Source organism: Ovis canadensis, chromosome 6 (genome assembly GCF_042477335.2).
Source record: "Ovis canadensis isolate MfBH-ARS-UI-01 breed Bighorn chromosome 6, ARS-UI_OviCan_v2, whole genome shotgun sequence".
In the NCBI taxonomy this organism is placed as follows: Eukaryota; Metazoa; Chordata; class Mammalia; order Artiodactyla; family Bovidae; genus Ovis; species Ovis canadensis.
The window spans coordinates 125,392,599-125,403,098 of record NC_091250.1 but is presented as its reverse complement, the minus strand read 5'-3'; the positions used below and the strand labels follow the sequence as shown (position 1 = coordinate 125,403,098).

Below are 10,500 nucleotides of genomic sequence, written 5' to 3'. Positions count from 1 at the left end.
GCACCTTATGTTTTATTTAGCAGCGTTTATTGTTCATGTAAATAGGCTAGTTTCTGGTTTAGTATTTGAAGAAGAAAAGAATTGTGTTCCCTCCTGCTAGATTCCAGAGAATGCCCAGTCTTGTTGGAAACTTGTTGGTACTTTTCAAAGGTGTAAGCTTGGAGCTCAGTCATTGATTACCACTCATCCACCCACTTCAGACACGTTATACCAGGTACCGCTGTGGATTCAGAGATGATGGGAAGATGGTTGTGAATCCAGCTATGTATTGTGTTTAGGCTGTGACACGGCACTGTGACAGGTGCTTAGGACAGGCTTAACAGGATGCTATGAGAACTCGGAGAGGGTACGTGGGCTGGACATGAAGCGAGCAGGGATGCTGTCTTCCTCTCCACTCTGTGTAAATGGGAGCAAGCTGCACTTTTAAGCTGAAGTATCACCTAAGTGCTACTCTGGAGGCTGAGGCCAGTAGATTTAGTCCTGTTTCTTATGGGGACTTAGGAGACACTAAGAGATGTTCCAAGGGTTGAAATAAATGACTTAAAACTTTTCTGTTGACTTTAATTTAGGGTGAGTTGAATGCTCTGGAAGTTTCTATGACTCAGCCATTGCTACAGTCTGTTATTCCTTCTGCCTCCTGCCTCTCCTTCCCTTGAAGGAGCAGAAATAGAAGGACTTTTAGCAAGGAGTAAGCCCACAGCCTCCTGGAGAAAGGAAGGGTTTTCTTGGGAGGTGTCTGTGTGGGCAGGTGAGAGGAACAAGTCTCAGGACAGAGGAGAGAAGGAAAGAAAGGGATAGGTTTGAGTCTACCAGGGAAAATTCTGTTCCCTTTTTATCTGTTTCACAGTTTTTAACTTTGTGTTCAACTTTGCTGTGTCAGCACAAGCAAGTAAAGTGAATCTGTTCACAAATCACCATCTTCATTAAGAAAGTATCTCAGTGGCCTTGAATGTTTTCTTTTAGGGACAAGCTTGATATAGATATCTATAGAAAAATACTTGGACATAAGACGTCCTCGCAAATGATAGCATATCATTCTTTGTGGCCAGCCAGCATAACAGCCAGAAACATTTTTATACACATCCCATCCCCCCGAAATGAGTGAATGACCCCTTGCCTTTTATCTGAGAATTTTCGGATATATTCCCCTTTATTGTTTTCTACTGACAGCAAACTAAAACAGGACGGAGGAGGGCGTAGCATGTCCGGGTAACAACTAGACGACATTCTGTTACCTTTTGATTCAAGATGTAGTTTGCAAGCAAATTCTTAAACTGATTGAATGGTTTGCATTTCTTTAGGCAGCAAAGAGTCCCCATCAAATGCTGTGGGAAGATTGGGACTGAAAACCAACTTGAAACCTGAGGTATGGCTGATCATTCAGTTATGCTGAACTGCCAATGGTGTACATACCTTTTCACCATGTACAGATACATGTACACAAGCAGAATGCAGCCCCGGCTCTCACTGTACCGAAGCTATTTCAGTTCTGTTACTGACACGTCGTGTGAGGGAAGAGCTCAGAACCTCAGTAGTCTCAGCTGATAGCACCGTCATCAGTTCCATCCACTCAAACCAGAAAGCCAAGTGTCAGCTTCAGTCACCCCTCGTTTCATCTATTGCTGGTTCTCATAGTTTCCATTCCCAAAATGTGACTTGAATCCACCTATTTCTGTTTCTATGGCTGCCACCTAGTCTGAGCCTCTACCCCAGTAGGTAGTGTCCCCATTCTGCTTCCTCTCCAGCCCTTCCTCCAATCTTCACCCAGCCCTGAGAGTTAGCTTGAAAAACATAAATTAGGTCATGTCATTGCTCTGCTTGAAATTTCCAATGACTTCTCATTGCATTTAGAATAAAATCTAGTTTGGGAGAAGGTTTTCTGGTTCTTCTGTCACAGCCTGTGTGCTTTAAACAGTTTAGTCTCCATGCCCCCTTCCAGCCTGATCTCCTGGCGCCTCCAAATCCACGGGACAAGATAGTGGTAAACATGGGGGCTGTGAACGCAGTGCGGAGGAGCCTCGACTCACAGCAGGGTCAGTGGGTGGAAGGGGATGGCTTGCAGGAGGACTTTGGAGTGGACTTCTGCAAACAGTTCGAAGTGTACCCGAGGACACAGAAAGGGAAGAGCCAGTCATGAGTCCTGGGCACTGCAGTGTTTCAGGGATGAGCTGCGCTGAGACCTCAAGCCTCTTGAAGAAATGGGACCAGATCAGGAAGGGCTTGTGTGTTATACTCAGTGTTTTACTTTAGCGCAGTAGGAGAGCCACTGATGGATGAAATACGAGATTAGTTTTACCTTTTTGTTCCTAAAGGTTGACAGGATGCTGAGTGTTTTGTTTAATTCCCTTCAGGTGAATTAAACTTACCTTCTTATTTCAAAAACCTCATTTACCTTGTTATGGTGCCTTGGACTTTTTAGGTATTTGTGCCATCAGAGGAAGAGAAAAATCATGAGATGCCAGCACCACCAGGAAGTTCAGGTGGGAGAAAGCTGAGTGGAACAGGTAAACTCCTTTAGCAGTTGTTCACATTTTTTTTTTCCTTATGTGTGGGTTTATCTTTTATTACCACTTAAAATTTATAGCTAATATGTAATAAAACATTGACAGGCTATATGGATTTACCTATCATTTTTTTAACATAGATTAGAGAAAACTCTTTGCTATTTCATTTTTAACTTACACTTTTTCTTCATAAAGCATTAACATCAGTCAAAATCACGTAAGGTTGTGTTTAAATCTGATGTCTCCAAATAATTGTGGCCAAACGAGCTGCTTTGGAACAGACCCTTGCTCTTGCCCACAAGTATGTCTCTATGGCCCTCCCTGTCCCTCCAGGTGCCATCACAAGCTCATTTCCAGAAGGCTAGTCTGCGCCTGTGTGCCCACTTCTTTTAACCTCAGGCTCTTGACCCCTGGGGTCTGGCCGTTGCTGCGTCACTGAAGCTCCTCCCCGCTTGCAGAGCCTCTTCTCAGTCTCTCTCTCTGCACCAGTCTTCAGTGTCCACTAAAGGTGTGAAGGGAAAGGTCTCAGCCTCAGACAGGGTTAGGACAGCAGCTCTCAAACACGTCGGTCTCAGGACCACTTTACACGTGACCTCATCTGAATCTGACCACCTGCCAGAGACCCTCACTACAGCGCCATCACGTTGGGGATTGCATTTTTAATAGATGGGGTGGGTGGCAGTATATTCATTGTGAAGGGGACACAAACATCCAGTCTGTAGCATTCAAAACACTGAAAAGTTCAGGCAAAGCATGATCCAGGAGCAGAGACCTCTTTCAAAGGCCCGATTTCTTACCTTCTCTCTTAATCCCCAGCAGAAGTAATCGCTTTCCCATTCTTGGCCTCTAGGAAGATACGTTGTGCTGTCATTCATGGCCGAAGCCCTGAGACTTGTGATTCAGTTTAGGTGCCTGAGTTACATTTTCAGGATTCTTTTTAAACTCAGCTGTATGTTGTGGGCGTCCTTCATTGTCAGCGTATGCAGACCGGCTTCCTTTGTTTCAATAGTGGTCTGCAACACACGGCCCCCGTGCTGTTGGGTCTCTGAGTGCCCTCCAGTGTTTGTAGTGTTTACTGTTACAAATAACGCTGCAGTGAGCTTCCATATGTCTATAATCATGTACTTCTCCAATTTTTTTTGAAAAAGTGAACCGAGAGGTCAAAGAACACACACATTTAAATTTTCATTTCAAGCACTTGCTATTCCCCCTAATTTGGAGACAAATATTGAAGAACAAGTAGGTGTGTATTTGGTGGACCAGACAAAGAAAGGCAGTGTGTGAGGAGTGGTGTGTATAAATCCTCAACCAGGGCTATCTGGGGCTGTCAGGGTGGGGACCTTCCAAGGCAAACCATCTGAAAGGGCAGCCTTCGAAGTATGTGACCACAGGAACCTTATAAGCAGAAATACCAGGGGTTCCTGGAAGACCACCCCAAGACCTGGTAAGCCACTCGTCCTGACATGTTAAAACCCTAACGATGACTAATCTTCCCAAAACTTGGATAGATGGTATTAGTTAAAATTCCTGTGTATGTATTATAGTATACATAATTAATATCCCATTTGTTAATTGTCAAGAAGGTAACATTTTTGGATTCTGAAGTTCTTTGTTCCCAGAGTTGTATTTCAGACTGTGTTTAGGTACAGTTCAATAAGAGATCTACTTACGTAAAAGGAAGTTGTTTAAAAGAAAAATGTGTGTTCTGTCATTGTTGAGTAGAAACAGTAGGCCTTGTACTTCAGGCTTCCAAAGAATATAAATAGACCTTTGCTGTTTGAGGGGATAGGCTCTAACTTTTCATTTGATGGGATTATTTTTAAATGAACCAGTGTTACCCTGTCACCTAACGGTTACAGCACAGGCCTTCCTCACCTTCCTTCCAAGCCTCAGATCGCCGACATGGTTAAATCACTGAAGTGATCCAATGGATCGCTGCCATTACTCTAAAAATGCAGGGAACGTTACTTTTGTTGTTTTTCTGGTCGTGTGACAGAACATAGATGGTATGATAGAAAATAATTGGTCCAAAATTTATAATTCACAAAGGCAGCTAGGCCACTTAGTGACACAGTCTCACTTAATTAAAAAGCTCTCAATTTGTTTCTCTGTAGTTCGGAACCAGTTTCCAGTTTCCTTATTTCTCATTTTTGTCTTTGAACAGTTGAACTGCAGAGGGAGCCTTCGCTGGCGATTGAATCACCAAATGTAAGTCACCATAATTGTTTGAATTTTGTTGTTATCACTTGGGATTATTTTGGTTTGAGGTTTTGAAAGTGATTACATTTAGGGGAGGGGCTGGCCACGCGTTTCTTTAGGAGATGAGGCCATTGGTAGTGTGCTCTCCATTGAAGTTCAACCTAGTCACATCTTTAATTTCATGTTCAACTTTATCCACTGGTGTCAGGAAATTTAGTTGCTTTTCTCAGAAACAAAAGACTTACTCTGAATTCGGCAGCCCTGTGTTCTAGTAGCTCTTTAGGCCAATATCATGAGACAGAACCAAGGAAATAGGGAAAGGTCCAGATCCCTCAGACTCGGGAGCTCCCCTGGTAATCTTAATGAAATTCTTTGACGAATTGGGAGCTTTCTATTTTTTATTACTATAATAGGACTGCAAATTGGACTGTGGTGTTTTAAATTATCCCGGTGCTATAGACCAAACCGACTTTACGAACTTCACTGTATATCTTCAGGAAGTGTTTGTGAATCCACTAAACTGTAATTGCCACGAATACGTATTTTTTTCCTAGCTGTGGTTCTCATAATCCCTTTTGTCCTTGAAGGAATTTTTTTTTTTTTTTTTTGGTCTGTCTTAATGCGTAGAGAAGAGCACATTTTGTAAAATGCTTGTGAATCACAGATAGTCACATTCTTTCCCGTGTCACTAGGAGACTCAGAAGAGCCCTGCTTCCCACCAAACACCTGTGGTGTCAGGGGGCTTACCTCCCCCTGTTGAGACGTCCCAGGCTGTATCTAGACCCTCACACCCAGTCTGCTGAGTGAAAGGGAGAGAAGAGCCCCACTTGGTTCTGTTCAAGAACCAAGAGCTCAAAGGATTCGAAATGTGGCCGTGTCTCCAGGCCTGCCCCGCCGTGTGCTGCATTCTGCCTTGTTTCCCTGAAGCCCCCAGCAGCTGCCTTTTTCCTATCTGAGCATGTCTCTCCTTTCCAAATAGGAAATTTTGTAGCTGGGGCTTACAATGTTGTAGGATATTCTGGGGGCTTCTTAGGGGCACTAGTGTGGTAAAGAACTCACCTGCCAATACAGGAGACATGAGAAACTCGGGTTCAGTCCCTGGATGGAGAAGATCCCTGGAGAAGGGAATGGCAACCCATTCTAATGTCCTTGCCTGGAGAATCCCAGGGACAGAGGAGCCTGACGGGTACAGTCTATGGGGTCGCAAAGAGTCGAACACGACTGAAGTGACTGAGCATGCATGAGGAATATTCAGAGGCTTTCCCTCAAAAAAAAAATGTAAAATTGGCAAGGTTTGCCTGAGGGAAACCTTATAACAGATGGACAAAATCCCTCAACATTTTTTAAAAGGAAAATCACGAAGGATCATTGGATGGAAAGAGAATTTCCAAAGTTCTTTCTCTCTTTGTTTCTTACTCTTACCATAACTGCTTTAACAACAAGGAGAATAAACCCAGTAGGATGCTAGTTTGTTAAAATGAAACTTCTTCAAAAAGAAAGTGTCCTCTACTCTCGAACTGGGTGAAATTTAAAACAACATGTTTACCAGTCCCTTTAAGTGTTCTTACAAATGGCCAGATTATTTTCTAGATATTCAAGATTTCTGTGAGAATATCCATAAATAGCCTTTTCTATTGTGTGTTTAGGTCGAAAATGCAGGCTCAGAAACAACTGAAATTCATGGGAAATTTTATAGCAAAGAAGGTAAGTTAATGAATTTCATAGTATAATTTTAATATTAGTTGTAATTATCATTTGTTGAATGCCTTTTATGTGGCAGGCCCTGTGCTAATTATAATTACTTGGAAAATTTTATCATGTAACTCATATAATCCAGTAAAGTGTGTGTTCACAACAGCATCACATCTGTAGTTGAGGTAACAGACATAGAGAGTGGGCCAGTGGCTCGTTCAAGGTCATGAAGCTTATAAATGGTCCCTGGCCTTAAATAACAACTAGAGTTTGCCAGGAACCTCACATTGCATTTGTCCAGTGTTAGTACAGAATGTATAGTCCCCTGTGGTTTGTCTCATAGGAGAGGTTCTGTGCTGTGTAGTTGACTGTGTTGCCTTCTGACTAGCAGCCTCAGTGTGATAGCAGACCAGGGCCGGCACATTTATGTGCTCGTTGCCCGGGAGTCAGGCATTACTCCACGCAACCTGTAGAGACTGCCAGCTCCAGAGGAACAATTCTGTTCTCAGAACAAAATACAGAGTTGTATTTATTCCTATTGATTTTGTTCGCTCCCTGTTCCAAGAATGGGGAAAGGGGTCTTAATCCCCTGTACAGTTATTTTTTATTTGTATTGCTTCTTCTGTTAATGGACATTTAGCATGCAAGTGTGACTTGTCCATGAGTTCCAAAGAGCTGTATGCATGGTGTGCTGTGTTCCTTGGACACTTGCTCATGCTCTGCTGCTCAGGAGCCAGGGGGGAGTGGCCTTGAGGTCTGCCGTGTAAATGCCAGTGAGGCTGTCCCCCCCTTGAACCCTGCTCACTCATTCTAGAAATGAAAGTCATGGAACTTAACCTGACGTAGTTGTGTAAGGATCACATCACAATTGCTTGTCAAGTCCCTTCCTCTTTTCCTTTCCCATTCCACACATGTGCCTAAAGTAAGTATTGGAGTGAATACTTAAGGGTTTTTTTTTCTTTTTTCTTTTGTATTTCTTGCTCAGAGATACCCAATGGTGGAAAAGACAACACAGAAACCATAAGATGTCATAGTGTCGAAGCAAATCCTAAAGAGGTGGGTTTTCGTAGGAAACTCAAGCACTTCATGTTTTATGAATAGTGCTTTCTCCTATGCTCAGGGCTTTTAGCTCTCTGTATAGATGAGAAATTAAATGTATTGATAGGTATTAAGAGTTCTCTATGTCTATGTTACTTGTTTATGCTTTTGTAAGGTTAGGTAATTTAGCAGGTAGCAGGATTATTTGGACATGTCCATACTGTTTTCTAACCTAAGTAAGACGGTAGGTGTTGCGAGAGGGCATCAGAGGGCAGACACACTGAAACCATACTCACAGAAAACTAGTCAGTCTGATCACACAGACCACAGCCTTGTCTAACTCAATGAAACTAAGCCATGCCATGTGGGGCCACCCAAGACGGATGGGTCATGGGGGAGAGGTCTGACAGAGTGTGGTCCACTGGAGAAGAGAATGGCAAACCACTTCAGTATTCTTGCCTTGAGAACCTCATGAACAGTATGAAAAGGCAAAATGATAGGATACTGAAAGGGGAACTCCCTAGGTTGGTAGGTGCCCAGTATGCCACTGGAGATCAGTGGAGAAATAACTCCAGAAAGAATGATGGGATGGAGCCAAAGCAAAAACAATACCCAGCTGTGGGTGTGACTGGTGATAGAAGCAAGGTCCAATGCTGTAAAGAGCAGTATTGCATAGGAACCTGGAATGTCAGGTCGATGAATCAAGGCAAATTGAAAGTGGTCCAACAGGAGTTGGCAAGAGTGAACGTCGACATTCTAGGAATCAGCGAACTAAAATGGACTGAAATGGGTGAATTTAACTCAGATGACCATTGTATCTACTACTGTGGGCAGGAATCCCTTAGAAGAAATGGAGTAGCCATCATGGTCAACAGAAGATTCTGAAATGCAGTACTTGGATGCAAGTTCAAAAAAGGACAGAATGATCTCTGTTCGTTGCCAGGCAAACCATTCAATATGACAGTAATCCAAGCCTGTGCCCCAACCAGTAACACTGAAGAAGCTGAAGTTGAACGATTCTATGAAGACCTACAAGACCTTTTAGAACTAACACCCAAAAAAGATGTCCTTTTCTTTATAGGAGACTGGAATGCAAAAGTGGGAAGTCAAGAAACACCTGGCGTAACAGGCATATTTGGCCTTGGAGTATAGAATGAAGCAGGGCAAAAGCTAATAGAGTTTTGCCAAGAGAATGCACTGGTCATAGCAAACACCCTCTTCTAACAACACAAGAGAAGACTCTACACATGGACATCACCAGATGGTCAATGCTGAAATCATATTGAATATATTCTTTGCAACCAAATATGGAGAAGCTCTATATACAGTCAGTTCATGTCAATGTATGGCAAAACCAATACAGTATTGTAAAGTAAAAAAATAAAATAAAAAATTAAATGAAAAAAAAAAAGACTGGGGGCTGACTGTGGCTCAGATCATGAACTCCTTATTGCCAAATTCAGACTTAAATTGAAGAAAGTAGGGAAAACCACTAGACCATTCAGGTATGAGCTAACTCAAATCCCTTATGATGATACAGTGGAAGTGAGAAATAGATTTAAGGGCCTAGATCTGATAGATAGAGTGCCTGATGAACTAGGACGAAGGTTCGTGACACTGTACAGGAGACAGGGATCAAGACCATCCCCGTGGAAAAGAAATGCCAAAAAGCAAAATGGCTGTCTGAGGAGGCCTTACAAATAGCTGTGAAAAGAAGAGAAGCAAAAAGCAAAGGAGAAAAGGAAAGATATAAGCATCTGAATGCAGAGTTCCAAAGAATAGCAAGGAGAGTTAAGAAAGCCTCCCTCAGCGATCAGTGCAAAGAAATAGAGGAAAACAACAGAATGGGAAAGACTAGAGATCTCTTCAAGAAAATTAGAGATACCAAGGGAATATTTCTTGCAAAGATGGGCTCGATAAAGGACAGAAATGGCATGGACCTAACAGAAGCAGAAGATATTAAGAAGAGGTGGCGGGAATACACAGAAGAACTGTATTAAAAAGATCTTCAAGACCCAGATAATCACAATGGTGTGATCACTCATCTAGAGCCAGACATCCTGGAATGTGAAGTCAAGTGGGCCTTAGAAAGCATCACTACGAACAAAGCTAGTGGAGGTGATGGGATTCCAGTGGAGCTATTTCAAATCCTGAAAGATGATGCTGTGAAAGTGCTGCACTCAATATGCCAGCAAATTTGGAAAACTCAGCAGTGGCCACAGGACTGAAAAAGGTCAGTTTTCATTCCAATCCCAAAGAAAGGCAATGCCAAAGAATGCTCAGACTACTGCATAATTGCACTCATCTCACACGCTAGTAAAGTAATGCTCAAAATTCTCTAAGCCAGGCTTCTGCAATGCATGAACCATGAACTTCCAGATGTTCAAGCTGGTCTTAGAAAAGGCAGAGGAACCAGAGATCAAATTGCCAACATCTGCTGGATCATCAAAAAAGCAAGAGAGTTCCAGAAAAACATCTATTTCTGCTTTATTGACTATGCCAAAGCCATTGACTGTGTGGATCACAGTAAACTGTGGAAAATTTTTAAAGAGATGGGAATACCAGGCCACCTGACCTGCCTCTTGAGAAACCTATATGCAGGTCAGGAAGCAAGAGTTAGAACTGGACATGGAACAACAGACTGGTTCCAAATAGGAAAAGGAGTACATCAAGGCTGTATATTGTCACCCTGCTTATTTAACTTATATGCAGAGTACATCATGAGAAACGCTGGATTGGAAGAAGCACAAGCTAGAATCAAGATTGCCGGGAGACATATCAGTAACCTCAGATATGCAGATGACACCACCGTTATGGCAGAAAGTGAAGAGGAACTAAAAACCCTCTTGATGAAAGTGAAAGTGGAGAGTGAAAAAGTTGGCTTGAAGCTCAACATGCTGAAAACTAAGATCATGGCATCTGGTCCCATCACTTTATGGGAAATAGATGGGGGAACAGTGGAAACAATGTCAGACTTTATTTTGGGGGGGCTCCAGAATCACTGCAGATGGTGATTGCAGCCATGAAATTAAAAGACGCTTACTCCTCGGAAGGAAAGTTATGACCA

The 10,500-nt window shown here is 42.6% G+C and overlaps 1 protein-coding gene across 1 annotated transcript in view; it reads left to right on the top strand.

Moving 5' to 3' along the window:
* The window catches only part of BOD1L1 (biorientation of chromosomes in cell division 1 like 1), a 55,302-nt gene that overhangs the window by 27,513 nt on the left and 17,289 nt on the right, over window positions 1-10,500 (top strand). Inside the window, exons 11-15 of the mRNA XM_069593266.1 lie at window positions 1,302-1,366; window positions 2,420-2,504; window positions 4,669-4,712; window positions 6,350-6,407; window positions 7,381-7,451. Coding sequence (XP_069449367.1) covers window positions 1,302-1,366; window positions 2,420-2,504; window positions 4,669-4,712; window positions 6,350-6,407; window positions 7,381-7,451 — 323 coding nt within the window. The remainder of the gene's footprint in view (window positions 1-1,301; window positions 1,367-2,419; window positions 2,505-4,668; window positions 4,713-6,349; window positions 6,408-7,380; window positions 7,452-10,500) is intronic.